The sequence below is a fragment of the Zalophus californianus genome, chromosome 17 (genome assembly GCF_009762305.2).
Source record: "Zalophus californianus isolate mZalCal1 chromosome 17, mZalCal1.pri.v2, whole genome shotgun sequence".
NCBI classification, from domain to species: Eukaryota; Metazoa; Chordata; class Mammalia; order Carnivora; family Otariidae; genus Zalophus; species Zalophus californianus.
In genome coordinates this window covers 47649871-47672733 of record NC_045611.1, presented here as the reverse complement: position 1 = coordinate 47672733, position 22863 = coordinate 47649871, and the positions used below count along the sequence as shown (strand labels likewise).

Here is a 22863-nt window from a genome sequence, read left to right as displayed (position 1 = left end):
AAATTTGAATCTCAGGGTGTTCAGATTTCTGCACAGCTGATTTCTCAGAACATATTTAAGCAGGATCTGGTTGCCTGGACACAACCCTTCAACCTGACATCATGGAGCTAGGAGGGGCCTTCACCATCTTTCTGGCACTCTCCTTGTCTTGTCTACTCATCCTCATTGCCTGGAAACGGAACAACAAGGCGGGGAAGCTGCCCCCTGGGCCCACACCAATACCCTTCCTGGGGAACGTGTTGCAGGTCCGTACTGATGCCACTTTTCAGTCTTTCATGAAGGTAAGTCTGACTACTCCTCTCACAGAGCTGGAAGCAACTAATTCCATAGACATATGTATAACCTTGTAACATCTAAAACACAGACTCTTGGAAACATAGACTTCATAAGCCATAGAATACTGAAATTCCAGAATCTTAAATGCTTGGAAACAGAGACTCCTGGCACACTGGAAATTAAGACTTTCACAATCTCAGACTTTGGGGTCACAGTACCTTACACCCTTAAACACAAGAACTCATGGGCTTAGAACTTTGACACTCAGTATCATGAAATCTTAGGGTTTTAGAAATTGAGCATTGCAAAAAGAGAAGCATAGATCTTGGAGTCCAACTCATCGAAGTCCACCATTTTACAGATGAGGAAACTAAGGCTTGTGGAGACGTTGGGGGGTCTTGCCCAGGATCACAGGAGCCAAGGCATTTGTGCCTTTTTCTCAATAGTCCTTCCAAGACCAAGACTCACCTTTATCTGTTATTCCTACATTTGTACTCTCTTAAAATTCCCACCCTAAAGTCCTCAATTGATCTGTACTTGGTGCTCCAATCAGTTCCTTCCTCTTATGTCTTCCTTCACTCCCAGCTCAAGGAGAAGTATGGCCCAGTCTTCACTGTGTACATGGGTCCCCGGCCAGTAGTTGTTTTATGTGGACATGAGGCAGTGAAGGAGGCCCTGGTAGACCGAGCAGATGAGTTCAGTGGCCGTGGAGAACTGGCTTCAATAGAGCGAAACTTCCAAGGTCATGGTAAGTAACAACAACAACAACAACAACAACAACAACAACATGATTATAATATACTTCCTATGTCCCAGGTTCTTTGATAAGTACTCTGCATGAATCATTGCATTGACTCCATTGAGAGAACTATTAATGTCCTACTAATTTTGCAAATGAAGAAGTTGAGGTTGAGAAAGTTTGGGTAATAATCACACAGTAAGTGAAACCATTTTGTTTTGAACCCAAACCATCTGACTCTTGAGTATCTGCTGCATTACTTCTGTTTTTAATGGATTAGTGACACTGTGTACCCACTGAAGCCCTTTCAGCCAACCTTACTTCTTATCTCTCTATGCATACACACACACCCAACCCATAGGTCTCTGCCACCTCCATTTGGGTAGATATCTTTCTAGTGTGTCCTATACATCCATCTCTAACTGCTCACACCCTTCAGTTCCAAGAAGCCTCATGCTATTTTTTCCATACTTCCATCCATCCATCTATCCCTGTCTATTCCATTCCATTTATCCACTTTTCCATTGATCCATATATCCACCGAAAACATCCATTTATTAATTAGCCTTTCTATACAAATATCTTTCTAATTTATCTGTACATCTATGAATTAACTCTCCATTTACCCATCTATCCATCATTCCATCCATCCATTGTTAACCCCTCTATTATTCAGCCATCAATTAATCTTCCAATCCATAAATCTTTCCAACCATTTATCCACTCATCTCAAACTATCTATTCATTAACCCTTTACTCATCCATTGAGTCTTTTATCCATCCATCTATGAGTTATTCCAGTCAAAAAACTCTTCCTTCCATTCATTAATCCACTGAAATAATTTCATTAAATTTCCAAACATTAATTATCAATCCATGCACATCTGGTAATTTCTAAATGTTTCTTACTACAAGGTAGGTATACTGATGTACAGGTGTGAGCTTTTATGTACATGTACGCATATATCTAGAGAATCCAAGTGGTATATAGAAGATAAAAGTAGTTCTTCTTTCCAAGGTACTGTAAATGGCATTCTACCTACACCTCCCTCTACCTTCCTATGCATCCAACCTTCCTATTTATCCAGTTATAGGTCTTTATCCTGTCAGAAACTCTTCTTGATCTCCCTGAATCATCCCTAGCCTGATTTCCTTTCCCTTCATCTCAATCCTAGACTGTTTTTGAGGGTCCTGTAGAGAGGGAACCATAGTCTCTCCATCAAGCCTGGGAGGTTGGGAGGGGCTTCCCTGAGACCACGGTCTAGAGTTTTCATAATTTGTCTCCATCCTTGTGTAGCACAGAGGGGAGGGGAGGCAGGAGGCTGACACGGAGATTCTGGCAGGTGTAGCTCTGGCTAATGGAGAACGATGGAGGATCCTCCGACGCTTCTCCCTGACCATTCTTCGGGACTTCGGAATGGGAAAGCGGAGCATTGAAGAGCGGATCCAGGAGGAGGCTGGCTTCTTACTAGAGGAATTACGGAAAACCAAGGGTATGGGGAGGCCACACGGGGCAGGGCTAAAGGGTGACTGAATCCAATCCCTGCCCCCAAATAAGGTCTGGAACCAATGGGATTTAGAGGAAAAAAGACAGGACTTGTATCCATGACTGAATGATTCCCAATCCTATGCTCCTAATCATTGTCTCCAACCTAGACAATTTCCACCATCCAGGTTCTCCCATCGAACCCACCTTCTTCCTGAGCCGCACTGTCTCCAACGTCATCAGTTCTGTCGTCTTTGGAAGCCGCTTTGATTATGAGGACAAGCAGTTCCTGAAGCTGCTGCAGATGATCAATGAGAGTTTCATTGAGATGAGCACACCTTGGGCACAGGTGCCCACCAACCACCTCCCTGCCCACCCCCAATCTCAGTTAACTAAGTACCTGTCTATACCTCACTTAATGCTCCCCACAACCATGGGAGGCAAGTAACAATACACCTGGAGTCTCCAAGAAACAAATGGACTCATCCAATCCTCAGACCCAGTGCTGGATGTTGAGCCCAGCTAGCTGACTCCAGACTCAGCCTATGTTGGCCCCAGGTGCCCATTGCTGACAAACCCCCTTTGTCTATTCCCCACAGCTATATGACATGTATTCTGGGATCATGCAATATTTGCCAGGAAGACACAATCGCATCTACTACTTGGTAGAAGAACTCAAGGACTTCATTGCCTCTAGGGTGAAGATCAACGAAGCATCTCTTGACCCACAAAACCCTCGGGACTTCATTGACTGCTTCCTCATCAAGATGTACCAGGTATCTCTTCCCCTTTCCCCAATCCTTTTCTCTCATCATCCTATTCCCTAGCACCTGCAACTTTAATCTGCAAACATGTTGGTGACAAAAGAGCAAGCACTGTTTCACATGGTTGACTTTTATTTATAGATGAGATATAGAAACTGTAAAGGTATACATAAACTCTTATGCTTTATTTATTTTTTAAAAGATTTTACTTATTTATTTGGCAGAGAGAGACACAGCGAGAGAGGGAACACAAGCAGGGGGCATGGGAGAGGGACAAACAGGCTTCCCACTGAGCAGGGAGCCCAATGTGGGGCTCGATCCCAGGACCCTGAGATCACGACCAAAGCCGAAGGCAGACACTTAACGACTGAGCCACCCAGGTGCCCACTCTTATGCTTTTAAAATAAACTTTGAATCTAGAAATTTTAGGAGCAAAGATGCTTAAAACTTATACCTTTTAAATCATTTGTGATTACAACTGCCAGAGACTTACAAATACAGAAAACCAGAATGAGTCTTTACAGTCTTAGAATTTGAGAAGCTTAGACTTTAAGAATTTGAGAAGCTTAAGAGTTTAAGCTTTAAACTTAAAAGTCTTAAAGATGTAGAAATTTAGAAGCTTAATACTTCTATATCATAGAGTCTTAGAATTTTAGAAATTTATGAGTTTTTTGTTATACAAACTCAGCACTTGGAATTTTACAATTGCATAGCTTAATGTCCTAGAACTTTCAAATCTCTACTTTTTTCTCCTCCCAGTCTCCCCACTGTCCACTCCAATCACACTGGCCTCCTCCTTGTTGTTCCTCTACACACCGGGCACATTCCTGCCCCAGGACCTTTGTTCTGGCTGTTTCCTCTCCCAGATAGTCACTTGGTTTAGCCATCTATTGTGTTTTCACATAGGGTGACAATAAGAAGATAAAGACAGAAGAAGGTGATTCTATGTCCTATCCCTCTTGTTTTCAGGATACAAATAATCCCCACACAGAATTCAATCTCAAGAACTTGGTCCTGACCACACTCAACCTATTTTTTGCTGGCACAGAGACTGTGAGCTCTACACTACGTTATGGATTGCTGCTAATGATGAAGTATCCTGAGGTGGAAGGTGAGTGTCCACCTGAGCTGCTTACCAGGTGACTCCCATTCCCAACAGAGAAGAAGACATAATCTTGAAACCGTAGAACCCCATGGCCTTATACTCTTCACACTTTGGAATCTCAGTCTACAGAATCTCATAATCTCTGACTCAGAAGTCCATTTAATTAATCTTCTACTTGGTGCCTGTGTTAGTTTCCTAGGCTGCTGTAAAATTACCAGAAATTTAGTAGCTTAAATTAGCATAAATCTATTATCCTACAGTTCTGGATTTCAGAAGTCCACACAGGATTTCACTGGGTGGAACCAAGGTAGAATCAGTTTCCTTGCCTTTTCAGCTTCAAGAGCTGTATTCTTTGCATTCCTGGGCTTATGACCCTTGCTCCATCTTCAAAGCCAGCAGCATAGCATCTTCAAGTCTCTCTGCCTCAGTTGTTACATCTCCTCTGACTCTGACCCTTCTGCATCCCACTTATACAGACACTTGTGATTATATTTAGGGCCAACCTGGATAATCCAGGATAATCTCCCCATCTCAAGAGCCTTAACTTGATGATGTCTTCAAAGCCCCTTTTGTCCTCTATGGTAAATGCACAGGTTCCAGGGATTAGGAGGTAGGTATCTTTGGTGGACATTATTTAGCCAACTATAGTGCTAGAATCCAGTAGAATCCATCTCCAATAAATTGCAATCTGGTCTGGTTGGGTAACTCTAGTGATGAGGAACTCCTTCCTTCCTTAAGGAAAACCCCCAATTTTGGCATCTCTCCCTTCTAATGCAGTTCAAAAAAGCCAACAAATTTTTCCTGGTATAGACAATGGGAGAAACTAACTTATTTCCACTCAGACTTTTCTAGCCACTCCTCCATTGTCCAAGTTGTGTTTTACCAAATAATAATAATAACTAAATATCTAAATAATCAGATATTTAATGGACACCTGCTATGTGCCTAGGCACTGTCGTAGTTACTTGCAAGCTGGATTTTATGTAAATTTTACCACTCTAATGAGCTTGTTGGACCATCACATCCATTTGGAAGATGAAGAAACAGAGGCTCAGAAGGTAAAGTTATTTGCCTCAGGAAGTGCAGGGAGGGGTAACTGTATGAACAGTGTTCTTAATTTCTGTTACATAATTGCTATCACTTGCTTCAATCCTGTCCTGGTTATGTATTGTACCTTTCTCCCATCCTGTCAAAAATCTGTGTATCACACCCCGTCTGGAACGAGGACACTGCCCTGCTTGTTAGTGCTTTCAAGATAAAGACCAAACATCCCAGAGGGCACTCAAGGCTCCAGGCTGCGTGCCTCCCCGTGGTCTGATGGGAGCACCCCACCAATGTGTCAGGTGTTAAGAATAAAGAAGCAGTGCAAACACACATGGTGTGCTCCCTCAGGATCCACAGGTACTAACGGCACAAACCCATAGCTGAGCCTTGGCCTCCAGAAACACCTCCTGTGTCCTTGTTCGCTATGTTTTCTGGCCCCTTCTAGCCAAGATCCATGAAGAGATTGACCAGGTGATTGGACCACACCGGATCCCGAGTGTGGACGACAGAGTCAAGATGCCCTACACGGATGCTGTGATCCATGAGATACAGAGACTGACAGATATTGTACCCATGGGTGTCCCCCATAATGTCATCCGGGACACTCGTTTCCGAGGCTACCTTCTGCCCAAGGTAGAGCTGGGTCTCATTGTTATCACTTCTCCCTCCACCTCACTCCTCTCTCCTCCTGGTTCCTTGCCCCCATCCTCCAACACAGATTTCTCCTAACTGTCGCCATTTTCACCCAGGGCACTGATGTGTTCCCCCTGCTTGGCTCTGTCCTCAAAGACCCCAAATACTTCCGCTACCCAGATGCCTTCTATCCCCAACACTTCCTGGATGAGCAGGGCCGATTCAAGAAGAATGAAGCCTTTGTACCTTTTTCCTCTGGTAGGTTTCTATGGTCTGAGTCCCCCCCACCCCCACCCCAGGAACATGCTAGATGTGACCCCCCCATCACTGGTCTGTATTTGACATTCAGGTCTGAATGGGAAGTTGAATGCTATTTCCCAGAATCCCAGAATCATGAGATATTAGAACAATTGACTCTGATAATTAGAAAAGATATAGCACTAAACAGGTATCAGCAAACTTTTTCTGTTAAGGACCGAATAGAAAATATTTTAGTTTTCATCAGCCACAGTATCTCAGTCTGAACTATGCAGTCTGAACTATTCAACTGCCCCCTTATGCCGCAGAAGTGACCATGGACAGTATGAAAATGCATGAGAATGTCTGTGATGCCAAAAGCCTTTATTGATGGACATAGAAATTTTAATTTCATCGAATTCACACATGTCACAAAATATTATTTTTCTTTTGATCATTTTCACCTATTTAAAGATGTGAAAAGCATCCTTAGTTTTGTTAAAGAACAAAAATTCAGTTGAGTAAATTTGAATATATAATTGGCTTTATTAAATGATCCATGAATCAAGCAGCATTCCATCTATAAGTAGAGGGGAGCCTCAGGAGTTGCAGAAATAGAAGGTCTGTATAGGGAGGAGAGTGGGCAAGAAGTTATTAGCAAAAGAAAAGAAAGGATTGTTATAGGCAAGGTCATCTTCCCCTAGGGGAAGGGCAGGGTTTTTTAAACTTAAATTTAATTAATTAACATATAGTATACTGTTAATTTCAGAGGTAATGTTCAGTGATTCATCAGTTGCATATAATGCCCAGGGCTAATTACATCACATGCCCTCCTAAATGCCCTTAACCCAGAGTTAAGAGTCTCTTAAGGTTTGTTTCCCTCTCTGATTTTGTCTTGTTTTATTTTTTCCTCCCTTCCCCTATGATCCTCTGTTTCTTAAATTCCACATATGAATGAAATCATGTGATATTTGTCTTTCTCTGATTGACTTATTTTGCTTCGCGTGATGCCGTCTAGTTCCATCCACGTCATTGCAAATGGCAAGTTCTTATTAGGCGGATTACCTCATCTTCCTTTAGGGGGTGGAGAGGGCCCATGTGACAGATCACCTCATTAGTGCTGATCAAAATATTTCCAACTAACTGGTTAAGACTACATTTCTGGGGGCGGTTAGATATTGAGCCTGGTTTGATGACTTGGCCTAACATAAGTGACTCCATTTGGGGCCTCTGGTTTTCTTTTCTTTTCTTTTTTTTTAAGATTTTATTTATTTGACAGAAAGAGACACAGCGAGAGAGGGAACACAAGCAGGGGGAATGGGAGAGGGAGAAGCAGGCTTCCCGTGGAGCAGGAAGCCCAATGCACCACTTGATGTGGGGCTCAATCCCAGGACCCTGGGATCATGACCTGAGCCGAAGGCAGACACTTAAGGACTGAGCCACCCAGGCGCCCCTCTGGTTTTCTTTTTTAACAGTTTGCAGGCAGTACAAAAATAGGCAGCAGGTGGATTTGCCTAATGAAAGGAGCTTGTGACCCATGACATAATACCTTAGAATAGTATTTTAAGTATAAGCCACACTGAATCAGTGCAGTGGTTAGGAAACAGGGCCCCACCCCACCACTTACAAAAGGTGGAGTCATAGGTGAGTTACTTCCATTCCCTGCCTGTAAAATGGAGACCCATCTCTCCAAACCATTGGAAGGGTGACCAACAAATAGTAAACATTATTTAAGGGTGAGCTTTCTTTTCTATTTTTTTTCCCCTCACCAGCATCTGGCTCCTAGCAGGCATTTCATAAACCTTTGAGAAATTTAAATGAACAGAAACTTCAAATTCGAGGATTTTTTAGAACCATTACATCTTGGGATCTGATGGAATCAAGCCATCAGAGAAGTAGGGGCCATGTGTTGAGACCCTTTAAGTGGAAGATCCTAGCGGAGCCCACTGAATCTTTATAGTAACCCACAAAACAGGTATTATCATGACCCCAGGGATGCTGAGGGGGGCACTCAGGGGTGATGGGACCAGAACGCACCCCACGCCCTCATGATCCCAGTACAGATATGAGCCGCCCTCCCACTCTCCCCTGTGCCCACAGGAAAGCGCATCTGCCTGGGCGAGGCCATGGCCCGCATGGAACTCTTTCTCTACTTTACATCCATCCTTCAGAACTTCTCTCTACACCCGCTGGTGCCGCCCGCTGACATCGATATCACACCCAGGGTCTCAGGCTTTGGCAACATCCCTCCAACCTACGAGCTCTGCCTCAAGGCCCGCTGAGTGCCCCCCTACTGGGTGCGGAAGGAACCGTCGAGAACAGAGTTCTGTCCACGGATACAGGTGCACCACCTCATCTCCTCTAAGGTGGAGAGGAGCTCACAACAGCTTAAATTCTCACAACAGCTCTAAGAGAAGACACTATTCCTACTGTCATGGGACTGCAGGTCAGGGAGGTTACCTGCAAATATAGAGAGTGTATCGGCTGCATCAAAAGGAAAAGCAATTGGATGAAAAGCAAAAAAATGCGCTGTCCAAGATTTCAGCAACAATCTGGAAGATTTGTGTTCTCATGTTCCCTTCTACGGGTGCTTCCCGTCTCCACCAAATTCTTGTTGTAGATTATATGTCTTTATGTGATAGTGACCCAAATGTAGTTCACCATTCTTCTCCCTGATTATCATCTTCCACACAAAATAAAATAAAAGACGCCAGGGTATCAAGGCTGTTGCGTGTAGCAGGCTTCTTATGTGTTGTGTGCACCATCACTGTAGGGCATAGAAAACTACTTAAAATGACCTTTTAGACATCCCTGTTATTAATTATCCTTCCTAGAAATCCACCACCGGAGATTTTCCACTTGATGGTCCACCTCCGTTCTCAACCATCTTGCTGGCTCCTTCCTCCAACCCCCGTCAATCGTCTCTCCCTCTAAACCTACCTTCCTGATCTAGAGGGCACTTCTTTCACAACTCCCAGTTCCAAATTCTCCCCATTCCATTTTGAAGAATAGTTCAGCCACCCTGACTTCTATTATTCTATTTCCGAACTCCATCAACTTGCTCAGTGGATGAAAGCTTTCCTTCATACTTCGTTATATTCAACCAATGTTTACTGAATACCCAACATGTACCAGTACCCTCTTCAAGTACTTGGGATCCATCAGTGAACAAAGCAGACCAAAACTCCTGCCCTGGTGGAGTTTCCTTCTAGTGGGAGAGGTAGACAATGAAGAATAAACATAATAAATAAATAAATGATATAGTATGTTAGAACATCAGAGATTCCAGGATTGGGATTATGATAGGGACAGGGTAGGTCTCACAAGGTGTTGGAGGAGCAAGTCGTGCAGGTATCTGGGAAGGGAGTGTTTCTGGCAGGGAGATAAAAAAATGGCAGAGTTGTAAAGCAGGAGGCTGTGTGTGTGTGTTCTAGAATCCACAAGAAGACTGTGACTGGGGTGGAGGAGGAAGGGTAGGGGAAATGGGAAGAAGGCATAGCATTAAAGGGCCAGATTGTGTGGGGGTTCCTGGACCTCAGTAAGGACCTGGGCTTTTAGCCTGAATGAGATGGTGGTTCCTGGTGAGCACAGGATGACATACACTGACTGACATATTTTAAATGCAAACTCTGACTGCTGCATGAAGAATAGATTGAGGGTGGGGAAGCAGAGATACCTGTTGTACAGGCAAGGAGAATTGAGTGGGTTTGGAATCTGCTATGAAGATGGAGCTGGCAGGGTTTGCTGATGAAATGGATGTGGGGTGGGAGAAAAAGAGGGTCAGGGATGAGACCTCAGCCTTTGGAATCTCTCTCTTAACCTCATATGTTCCAGGTACATGAGCCCCCATAAGAGTTGGCTTTGTAATTTTAGGGAACATGAACAGACTGTGGATACTTAAGTATATAAGGCTGCTGGCTGCTGTGAGTTTATCAATAAGTTCATATTATGTGAATTTTGGAGACCCGGGCTCAGAATATGAGTAGGGAAAAAAAGAGTTAACAGCCAGGGGCTGCTGCCGCCACTCTCCCCCCAGTGACCCCTGCAACCCTGGACACTGAATCATGGCTGTGGGACTCTTGACCCATTGCCGCCACTGTGGACAACTTCCTGATTGTGTTTGTGATTTTGTGTTGCTTCCTCACGATTCAAAGTTCCGGGCAGAACTATCCAGTCAATCGCATGTTAAAGCCTTAGGGCTCAGGATTTGGTGAGAAAGAATGAATAGTCCCTCTAGCTGCTGTGGTGCAAAGCCTTGCCCCTGACCAAGAATCTCACATTAGGAGATTCTCCCAAAATTGGAAGGGATTTTGAGATGGGGTGGGCAAGAAACAATGAATGTCATTCCTTACACACAATATGTCCATTGGGTCTTTTGGGACGCAGAGGCTGAGTTGAAGTTAAGAGGGCAAGCATTTCATGGAAGGCTAATGCTTGTGAATGATAAAACAGGGAAGAAACAGAATGGGTCAGAAAGGTCTTCAAACCCAGGTGTAGATGTGACACATTTGTGGACTGAAAAAAGAAGGAAAATTGGGTAAGAAGAGGCCCAGATCTCCATGCAGAGCTGACAGAGTCTCATTCCATCAAAAAGTACATCGAGATTGAAGATTGTCTTTTAGTGGTGTCTCATGTTGGGCACAAATTGTCATGCCCTATGTCCCAACTGTCCTCAGTCTCTGACTGGGGCTTTCTTGGAAGAGTGTGGACGCAGCTCCAAGCTGAGGTAGATCCTGATGGTGCTGCAGCTGGAGGCTGTCAGCTCACTGCTCTCTTAGCAGCTGAACATCAGGTTCCTGAAGGGGGATCTGGAGGCACGTCTCCATGCCCACCACAGACATAGACGTACAAACACACATCATATAGGCTTACTGCTCTTTCCATGAGTAGTCTTTAGAGCTCCCAATACATTTAGCAAGTATATAGCCCAATGGTCATTACACATTCTTAGCTGTGAAAATCTTATGCCGGATTTCCCTGTGTGCAAGTCCAATACATGAAATATGGAAAAGGATTGCTCATCTCCCTCTGAGTGAAGCACAGAAGAGCTCTAGACCCTCAAAGACCCTTCACTTTCTCTTATGAGGAGACATCCCCAGGGCTACAAGGCACCCAGCAATTCGAGACACATTCCTGCCCTCAGTCCTGCACCCTGTTGGGATCTGCTGACATTAAGGTGACCAGGAGCGAGTCAGTCACTGACCACAAGGCTCACAGTCCAGCATGTAAATTACCGGTATCAAGGAAAACCAGTAATTAGATGGGTTTCATCTAACAAAAACAAAAATCAGAGTTATAGAACAGAAAGATGATAGAGGCAGAAGGAAAAACTAGACAATGTGGGGACTATGAACTTCATTTTTCTTTTCTTGAGTGGGCTGCTGACAAACTGGCAGCAGAGGCTGGTTCTGCCCTTGGGCAGTTAAATGGATCATCAATAAAAACAAATCAAATTCTTTATTGGATTGTCCAGGAGATCTTGAGACTTTAAATCTGTAGTGTGTGAAAGGCTCTCTCTATCCGTATCTGTCATGTCCTTAGCAACTTCATGTTTGGTTTTTATCATTTCCTTATCAGAATTTCCCACCCTGCTCCTTCATGAGACACATGTATTGCCATTCCTTTTTTTTATTATTATTATTACATTAGTCACCATACAGTGCTTCATTAGTTCTTGATGTAGTGTTCCATGATTCATTTGCAAATAACATCCAGTGCTCATTGCAATATGTGCCCTCCTTAATACCCATCATCAGGCTAACCCATCCCCTCACCCCCACGCCTCTGAAGCCCTCAGTTTGTTTTCCAGAGTCCATGGTCTCTCATGGTTCGTCACGCCCTCTGATTTACCCCCCTTCAGTTTTTCCTTCCTCCTCCTAATGTCCTCCATTCTATTCCTTATGTTCCATATATGAGTGAAACCATATGATAATTGTCTTTCTCTGCTTGACTTATTTCACTTAGCATATATATTGTCTTTCTTCTCAAAATCTGTCAATTTAATGATCAAGAAAAGGTGACACACTACGGTTTAGGTTTTTATTTCTTTGATTAGTAATGAGACAGGACTTTTGTGTGTTTATCCTTACATTTCTACTTTAAAGGGTTGTCAGTTTATATCCCTCACCCATGTACCCACTCTATATTTAGAATTTTTCTCATTGATTCTATAAACTTGTCGTGTAGTGAAGATGCTGACCTTTATTCTTGGTTTTGGATAAAGAGATTTCATGATGCATTTGCCCTTGAATTCATGGGGTTTTTTTTAAAAAAACAATGGAATTATTACTTTTGAAGTCAAATTCTTTCCATTTTTTTGTGATTTGTCTAATTATCTCTAGTTTTAAAAATTTCTTCTCTGTACATACCTTTTGACCCAACAGTTACACTTTAGAAAAGGGTGTAAAGATGAAAACACAAGGACGTTCATTTCAACTGTGTTTATAAAGTCAAAAATAAGATTAATAATCCACATGTGCATTTTCTAGCAGAGTAGCATGCATTGGTTATCAATACCAAGGGAGCAGAACCCAATGCACTAGTTACCAATCCCAGGAAAGGACTCCAACTACATGAAGGGTGGGAAAAATCATCACCATTACAACCACCAAGAACAGAAGTCCAAATGCTTCTGCCAACTGCATTTTGGTATCAGAGTTGCTAAGAAAAATACAGTGCAGTCAAGTACTGGATGGAACAATGGTGAATTGACATAGAGGAGAGACAGCAACATCAGCTTTAATAGTGCCCATTCATCCCTCATGGCCAGCAGTTCTCTTCTAGCAGGTGACACAGAGCAATTCACCTCTGGCGCACCTCTCTTGTGCCACATGGAAAGACCCTGGCCCCATCCTGTGGGGACAGATATAGCGGTGGGGTTGGCTGGGTGCCGTATGCTTAAGCAGAACAAAGGAGTACTCATTGAACTTAAACAGGAATAGATATTCTTAGCCCAAGTGATAAGCCCAGCACAGGCTGTGTAGGCTCTTTCTCTCTTGGTAAGGAAGTGTTCCAGGCCCAAGAATCATTTGTATGTGGCTGAGCAAGGGGTCAAACGACTGTGCACTTTGAGACAGCCTCCTCCAACATCCACCTCTAGAGGGCTGATATATTTCACACAATAAGATACTAAGCAACCAATGAAAAGTAATAATTGAAATTTAGACACATAAAATTACATTATAACTTGTAGTGAAATATTTGTGTTATGAAACTATCTTCTGGAAATATTTGGACAAACAGAAGACTCCATCTTTCTTACCAAGCCCTAAGTAAAGTAATTCGTGCTTTTCCTCCAATAAGAGAAAGATCCAGAACTTGAAAAAAACATTACTAAAAAGGTTTCAGCGAAGTCTCTTTGATTTTCTACTTGATACAATATTAAGTGAAAAGCAGATGTTACCTGAGCAACTTTCTTGGTTCTCAGCAGCTGGGATTTCTTCTCTCCACTTCAAGGATCTGAGAATTGGCGAACCCTCCCAAGAGGGGTGTGCAAAACAGACTCCTTGAAGGAGAGAGGATGACCACCTCACTGCTCCCAAGGGGTAGGCTATCAAGACTCTCTTTAACCACTGAAATAAATGACTTTAATGACACCTAATTACAAACTTCCCTTTCCCATTTTGGCCAAGACAGGAGGAGTGGGGGGGGCATTTCCTCTTCCTCTAGATCTGCACCATCCAGCAGGATTGCCACTAGCCATATGTGACAAGTGAGCATTTGGAATATAGCAATTGATGAGGGAGTGTTGCTACCCTGTTATTAACTCCAGTCCATAGTTTCACTAGGGTTCACTCTAAGAAAGACAAATACTGCATGATCTCACTCACCTGTAGAATCTAAAAAAGCCTAACTTACAAAAACACAGGTTAGATTGGTGATTCCAGAAGCTGGGGCCTGGGGGTAATGGGGAGATGTTGGTCAGAAGGTACAAACTTCCTGTTATAAGACAAGTGAGTTCTGCAGATCATGTATAGCATGGTGACTATACTTAACATTATATTATATTCCATACTTGAAAATTGATAAGAAAATAAATCTTGAATGTTCTCACCACCAAAGAAAATTGTGATTATATGAAGCAATGTGTTAACTAGCCCTATCCTGGTAATCATTTTGCAATATATATGTGCACCAAAGCATCACGTTGTACACTTTCCACTTACACAGTGCTACATGTCAATTATAAATGAAGCTGGAAAAGAAAAGAAACCCTACTTTAGATGAGCTTTGAATATTATGAAGCAGCATGTCACAAGATGCCGGGGAACAAGGTTTCAGGCAAAGGGAACAGTAAATGTAATTGTGTACTAACATATGTTTATGTGCATTCAGGAAGGTCTGAAAGAGAGTTTACTTAAACAGAAAGTCTTATTTCTATGAAAGGGGATTTAAGGTTGCACTGCTTACCTTTTCCTAGGTAACAAAGTATAACATTTCATTCAACAATAAGCATTTACTGAACTTAGGTTTCTGAGGGTTAGCTGGGGGATTGCCAGCCTGGGCTCAGCTTGGCTAGGTGACTCCCCTCCCCATGGCCATCATCTTCCTCATGTCCACTGGCCCAGCCCAGCCCTGTTCTCATGGTGATGGCAGAGGTGCAAGAGTGAAAATTCAACTGTACAAGTGCATTTTGTGTCTTTGATCACTCCACATCCATGAAGCAAAGCAAGTCACTGGGCCATGCCCAAGATCAAGTTGTGAAGACATACACTCTCTACCCATGGGGATGTGGATAAGTAAACGTATCTGAAGGATAATTTACTCTGAGTTTCACTTTTTTCTTTATCCTTTTCTGTATCATTTAAATTATTTTAATAACCAGAGTGTATCATTTTAACATCAGGGGGAAAAAAGTAATAAAGCCATTCAATTTAAAACAAAAGAGAATAGGGATGCCTGGGTGGCTCAGTTCTTTGAACAACCAACTCTTGATTTCGGCTCAGGTCTTGATCTCGGGATTGTGGGATCGAGCCCTGCTGGGCCTGGAGCTTGCTTGGGATTCCCTCTCCCTCTGCCCCTCCCCACCTTGTGTGCATGCTCTCTCTCTCTCAAAAAACAAAAATTTTAAAAATAAATAAGTAAAACAAAAGAGAACAGAGCTGTCCAACTACTTATGTGTATTTATTATTGTTTAGTTTTTAAAGTTAAATTTTTGCTGCAACTTAGTGTATGAGTTTCTTAAGGCTGCCATAATGCATTGCAAGCCTCTGTCCTAGCTTCTGCCAGCTACTTGCAACCCCTGGGGTTCCCTGGCTTGTTGGCCACATCACTCCAATCTCTGCCTCTGTCTTCTCATTGCTTCCTCCTCTGTGTGTCTGTTTTCAATTCTGTCTGTCTCATCCCTCTCTCTGCCTTTCTTTTATAACGAAACTTGTCATTGGAAGTATGACCCACTCAAATAATCCACAATGTTCTCCTCATTTCAAGATCTTTAAATTAATTACACCTGAGAAGTCCTTCTTCCAAACAAGGTAACATTCACAAGGTCTGGATATTAGAACACAGACATAACTTTTGAGGGTCACCATTCAACCCACTACACGTATCATAAATACTAATGACTGTATAAAATATACAAGAACTATTTCAAGAAAAGAAAATGAACATTCACCACTTCACCTAGGAAATAAAATATTAAAACTTTGGAAATACACTCTGTCCCTTTTCAGTCATATCCCTTGCCTCCCCCGAGAAAAAATTTCCATTCTGAATTTTCTATTTATCATTCTCTTGCCCACTTTTAGAGTTTTTCCATATATGTAGCATTAGCAATTTAAGTTTTGTGAACAGATTTCACTCGAACCAGACTGTTCTTATTCCTCTTAATATTTCCAACACCTGCCTGGTAGACTACAATATTGTGTAGTGGTTAAGAGATCTAGCTCCGTGCACAGACACACCTCGATTCCAGTCTTGGCTCTGCAACTTCTGAGTTGGTGACCTCAGCTTCTTCACTTGAAAGCTATAAATAGTAACATAACCTATCGCACAGAGCTGTTGCTAGAATTAAGCAAGGGTCATGCATGCAGATCACTTAGCATACTTCTTGGCACATGGCATTCAATGATCATTAGCTGTAATAATAAATACAGCCATTATTATGCTGGTTTTTTACAAGATGCCATTTATTTCCTTTCTGCTTCCATGTCCCTTTCCTCAAGTGGGTTCCTGAGCAGAATGCCTTTGACCTAAATTCCTGGACACATTGAGATTGTAAGTTGCATAGAGTCAGATGTTGGATTGTTTGGTTGACTGCTATATCCTCAACACCTGACACAGTGCCCGGCACATAATAGGTGTTCTATTAATATCTGCTGAATAAACTGCTTGTCTAAATTTTCTGTCCATTTCCTAATCTCATTCAAAATAGGCTCTCCTCTCAAGAGCACAGCTTTCCGTAACACTCTTTCCAATGAAGGTGACCCAGTTGACCACCTCCATTGAATCTCATGGTCAAAAGGTAGGTTAATACCTTTTATTTCTGAATACCACTTGACACCCGGGAGCATAGACATAATATGTGCTTTTAAACTGTCTCAGCTAAATTCCAACATTATGGGCATGCCAAGGAAAATCTCCATCAATTGCCTTTTCTCTTGAGTATGATTATATATTCCTGTATCTTCATATGCCTAGTTATTTTGGATTTGTCCTGGATATGACAAGTGATACATTGTAAAGACTCTGGATTCTGTAATGTTCTACTGAGGAATATTAATTTGTTTTGTTCTGTTTTGTTTCAGGGAGCAGTTAACTTAGATGAACTCAAATGCACGGCTCTGAAATCTTCTCTCAGTTTTTTAGACTTACCTGTCACCACATGGAGTTTCCCAGCACATAAGTACTTCAACAACAGGTCAGAAATTTGGACACTGTTTATACAGAGATCTGGGGCTCCCCCACTCTGGCTCTCACCTTTTGGAGACCCTATCACAGCTACCACCAGGCATTGTAATCACCATGCATTCGGTCCTCTGGTTCTTCAACTCAGGAAACTTACAAAGCTTCTGCTTGGGTTTCAGCCATCCTCAAGGCACTGTCCCGATCTGCATTCAGGCCAAAAGATTTAATAACAGGAAACTCCCTTCTGACCCCCATCAGTATCTGCCTTCTTTGATCTACTCCAGTGTGGTCAGGGAATCAGGTTTGTTTTTTTTTTTTAACATTTTATTCTGAGTTGGAAGCTGTTATTTTCAGGATGCTTGATCCAGTAGGAGCTATTCAACCATTACCAGAGTCAGAAACTCCCCAGAACACTTCTAGAGTATAACCCTCCACCCTCTTATGAAAACCCTTCCTTTTTGGAGTCTTTCTCCATCATCCCTGTCTTCTGTCAAAGTTTATCCCTCTCTCTCCTCCAATACCTGTCCTGCTCCTACAAGAAGGCACACAAGTGGCCATGGGCATGAGCTGTCCTAACAACCAAAGAGAAAAAACCTTGACTTTCTTTTGCTCCCTGGCCTTCCCCTCCCTCAGCTCACCCTGATCCTTGCTGCCATCTGAAACCTGAACACAAACACTTTACTCTCTGGTCAAACCCCTCGTTCTGCTCACTTTCCACTTCACTGTGGTGACACTGCTTGGCCGGGTCTTTGGTTAATGTTCCAAAGAACGCAAACTCAACAAAGGTAAAATATCCCTCCTATTGAAAGACTGTTTTATTTGTTTTGTTTTGTTTTGTTTTTTTCACATTTGGAATCTGCTGATTTAGGCTTCCAGGGAAGTTTTTCAAGAATCACAGGATTATCAGGAACAGTCTTCCGATATTTCATAAAGAGAAAAGGTGGTAGGGCTTGGCAGTCCAGCATGGTTGTTAAGAACATGAAATCAAGAGTCAACACAAGGCCATGCGCAGGTTCTACCCTGATCAGCCATGGTGCCCAAAACAACTCACTTCCACCTCTTTGGGCCTTCCTTAACTCATCTGCAACTGGGGATGGTAAACCCAACCTCACGGGCTTGCTGTGAAGACTTAAGTAAGATCACGCCCATAAAAAGCTTCACACAGTAAGAGAATAAGCTTACTGAATGCTACCATTATCAGCAGTACTAGCATTTAAATTTACACCAAGAAGGCTAAGATACTCACTTGGGAATGTTTTGAAACTAGTTAGAGGTGGTTGGTTTCTCAACTCTGTGAATGTACGAAATGCCACTGAACTGTTTGCATTAAAAAGGGTAATTTTTTAATAAGTATTTCTTGATTTATTTTTTAAAATTTATGTATTTATTTATTTAAGCTCTACACCCAACGTGGGGCTTGAACTCATAACCCCAAGATCAAGGGTTGCATGCTCTTCCGACTGAGCCAGCCAGGTGCCCCTTCACTTCAATTAAAAACAAAAACGTGCTCATTTGGGAGAGGGTCATAGATTTCAGCCACACTTATGGGCATGAGCCAGGTGTTTTGGAGAGTTTTGGGTCAGGCTAGGAGGTAGAGGACAGCAAGTTGATTGATGAGGTGGCAGAGGGAGAAGGGGTGTAACAGTCACATGTGTCTGCTGTGTCCCACCATCTCACGTGTGCACACCTGGCCTGTGAGGCTCTCCTCCCCTCCGCCTGTGCCTTCTCACACCAGCCCTGTGCATTCCGGGCGTCACTGACTTGGGCCGCTCCGTCTCCCCTGTGGAGTGAGAGCCTCATGAGGGCAGGGCCCAGGGTCACCGCTGTGTCCTCAGCATCCCTCAGCATGGGCGGGGACGGAGTGGCGGGGTGACTGAGCACTGGGTGGATGACTGTCTTAAATGTGCTGAGTGGCTTAGGAGGCTGGGGGACGCTGTGGGAGAGAATTTTCTGAGTGGATGTTTGCGCTGATCCAATAGGAGTTGACCCACCACCGAATGCTCTCAGGACCTGCTCCCATGCAGGCTTTTTCTGCCTGGTGTGACCCTTGAAAACTGAGGGTCACAATATCCTGAAAAATAAAGGAAATACCCGTGTTTTTAAGAAAGGACGTGGAGCAGCTGGGCCAGGGTTGTGTTTGAATACAAACAGACACAAGCAGATCTCAGCCACGTGTACACAGCATGGCCCACATGTCAGAATGCACACACAAAGTGTCCGTCCACACACCCATACATAGTCACCAGTGGTACCCGCTGCACACATACACGTGTGAAAGCACAGATGGACGTCAGGGTGGACACACAGACACACATGCAGACGTCCTACAACAGGCATACTCCAAAGCATGACTCAGTTGCCCACAGACAGACACAGAGACTGGTGTGCATTCGGGCACACTGGCCTGCACACACACACCCTGTCATGTGTTCACACAGATGTACATGTCTGGACCCAACAGATATGGATACCCACTCATGCACACACACACTCCACAGACAGGTGTGTTCATAAATACATATATCGACATGGACACGCTGATACATACATGCGCTCAGATGTGCAAAGATCTCACACACGTGCCCAGAATGACACACATATACCCCTTATACATCTGATGTATAAATAAGAAGATACACAACAGAGGCCTCTAGGAGAACCCACTGCACACACTGGCATGAACAGAAAGATCCAGAAGCACACAAGAGTGTTGAAGGGCAGGCTGACTTGCAGGGAGGATAAAGAACAAGACAGACACAAAGGGAGACAGATGATGGGCAAGCTGCTGTGTGGGGGCCATGCCTCCCCACCCCCAAACAACCCCTGACCCCCCTCCTCACACAATGCCTCCTCCATCATCAATGCTGCCTCCAAGGTTAATGTTCCATTCGCAGCTGCAGGGGGAAGGCGCAGCTGTGTCAAAGAAGGAGGGACAGGCAGGTTCCCGCAAGGCTTTCTCTCCCTTCCTCCTTTACCAAAGAAAAAGGATTCGGAACTTTAGACCAGAGCATATAAAATCTGGAAAGGGGTTTAGAGAATCCCTTACTTCATCCTGAGGATCAAATAGGAACAGCTACTATTTGTTGGCACTTCAAACCCATGAATCAATGACTCCTCCCATAATAAGCTAAGAGGTACATCCTGTCATTGGCCGCAGGAGGCTCAGAGAGGTGAGGTGACCTGCTCAAAGCCCCACAACAAAGAAGCGATAAGGTATTCCAGTCCATGTCTTAACTGTGCTCTCGACTGCTCTACCATTGTCCAGAAAGGGGAACTGAGTCCCAGGGAAGGAAAGAGATTTTCCTGGGCGCTCCCCTAACTCATCCTGGAAGCTGATGGCCAGGCCCTTGCACGCTGGCCTCCCACACTCCTGCCTCTGAGGGAGAAGTCATATGATGACAGATGCTAGCCTCCCTCCATGTTGCCAGGTTACCAACAAGGCCAAGCGCACTTGACGTCTCTGCTGCTAAGTACTTCCGTCGGCCATATGCCCTACTCCTCCTCAGCTCATGGCAGCCTGTCTGAACGCTCAGTGCCCTGGCTGGTGCCAACCTCACTGACAAACAAACACTTGAAATTCTACCTCCCTCCTTGCCCAGGAACAGCAAGGGGAAGGCGGGGTTGGGGTGGGGTGCAGGCTCGTAGCCAGCCCAGGTGGAGGCTGCTGTTTGGGATTAAGGGGACTGATACCTGCCAAACCTGTGCTAATCCTTCCCTCCTGTGCTCCCTTTAAAACCAACAAACAACTTTTCTCTCTGTTTTGTTCTCTGCTCTTTGTTCCCTCCCCACAGGATTCCAGCTTAGAGGTCTAGAGCACTTTGAGCAACACGGCAGTCCTGAGAGTGCCAACCCACCCACCTGCACTCGTCCAAAGTTGGAGCTGGCCTCTGAGTGGGCAGAGGGAGGTTTCTAACCGTCAGATGCTGGGCCCCCCCATGGGGGCCCCTGTCAGGCCCACGGAAGACCAATCCAGCACCCGCATGGTGCTCATGTCACAGACGGCTGGGACCACCGAAGAGCTACATGGTGCCACCCTGATGACCCCCAGAAGCCAGCCCCGGTGGCCACCGGGGCCTACTCTCAGACCCTCCTGGCACCAGAGGTGGCTCTGTGAGTGTTCTCCTGGCATCAAGTTCAGGGTCAACTTGCTTTCAATTCCCGTGTCTAGCGAGGACGAGATGATGCCAACAGCAGAAGTTACTGGCGAATCTCTGTGTCCAGCGCCGATGCCAATCCCACATCACCCCTTGCTAAACTTGGTCTCCTCTTGGCCCTCAGGGTGGGCTAGGCCAGTCAGTGGAGGAAGGAGAGGACAGGCTTCGAATCCCAGCTCCCTTACCTGCTATCTGGGTGTGACCTCGAGCAAGTGGCAGGAGGGGAGGCCTGCTCTTCTGAACAGCAAAGGAGGATGCTATGGATGGGCGCCCCTGCTAGAAGGATTCCACGAGGCCCCATGTCCACACCCTGGCTCTGCACAATGAGTGCTCGCCAAAGGTTAGCGTCCTACAGTTAAGGAAGAAGGTCGCCCGCCGAGGGAAGGACAGCAGGGCCGCCATCTTCCCTCACTCCCACTCCGGCCTCTGGGGCCTGGCTCTCTCCCCACTCAGTTTTCCCAAACCTCTCCTGCCATCGAGAGGGGAGATCCCAGGGAGTGGATCTGAGGGTCTTGGGGTGAGGGAGGACCCCTGGCTGTGATGGGGGGTTCCCAGAAGTATACGGGAGTCCAGCAGGATCAAAGAGTCGGTACCTCCCCCAGGCTTTGACCGACCTTTGCTTCGGACACAGCACCTCCTCTGGTGCCCAGAATCCCCACTGGGACCTCAGAGCAAGGTCAGGATCAGTGTCACTGCCTGTCTGCGGTTGGGAAAGGGGTAGAAGTCCAGAGCCACGTTTAAGCGGAACTTTTCTTAGGAAGGAAGAGTAACTAGTGGTCTCTGGGGCAGAGGGCCTGGGTAGGATTTGGAAATAGTAATGACATCCACCCATATGGCGCCAAAGAGTCCCAAGTGTCTCAAGGGGCATAATTTACAGAAAGCCTCACCGGTCCTACCCAGATCCCTGGGGGAGCTCACTAGGTTCATCATTTCCATTGTTGCTGTTAGTAGTCATGCTACTAATGTTCCCATTTGGTGTGTGAGAATCCTGAGGACAGACAACAGAGGGTGGGCAGGGGCTCCTGTGTCTCCTGGTCTGCATGCGTACTCCCCCTTCCTGGGGCTGGGTTTCCCCACCAGTGGGAAGGGGGCACTTGAGAAGAGGAGCTGGGGTGGGAGGGTGTGGGAGGTCCCTCTGGGGTGATTCTGGGTTTGGCAGGGCTGCTGGCAGCACACGGAGGGAGCGATGGCGGGAGAGGTTTGGGAAAACTCCTGGGTGGGGAGAAAGCCAGGGAAACCCTTTTTATTTTTAAAGTAGGCTCCACTCCCAGCCTGGAGCCCTACGCTGGGTTTGAATTCATGACCATGAGATCAAGACCTGTGCCGAGATCAAGAGTCCAATGCTTAACTGACTGAGCCACGCAACAACCTGCTCCCCTCCTGAGACCTTTAAACATGCATTCCTCCTCATCAAAAACCCCAAATCCACAAGGACAGCCACACACGTTGTCCCATTTCAACTCATTCTTTCCTTCCTTCTTCTTTTTCTTTCTTCTTTCTTCTTTCTTTTCTTTCTTTCTTTCTTTCTTTCTTTCTTTCTTTCTTTCTTTCTTTCTTTCTTTCTTTCTTTCTTTCTTCTT

At 44.7% G+C, this 22863-nt stretch overlaps 1 protein-coding gene across 1 annotated transcript; it reads left to right on the top strand.

Moving 5' to 3' along the window:
• The first annotated feature begins 101 nt into the window (after positions 1-101).
• Positions 102-8566, top strand: LOC113936131 (cytochrome P450 2G1). The gene is made up of 9 exons (XM_027619102.1): positions 102-281; positions 862-1024; positions 2359-2508; positions 2690-2850; positions 3101-3277; positions 4235-4376; positions 5860-6047; positions 6164-6305; positions 8385-8566. The coding sequence occupies exons 1-9, from the start codon at positions 102-104 to the stop codon at positions 8564-8566; spliced, it is 1485 nt and encodes a 494-aa protein (XP_027474903.1).
• The last annotated feature ends 14297 nt before the right edge of the window (positions 8567-22863 follow it).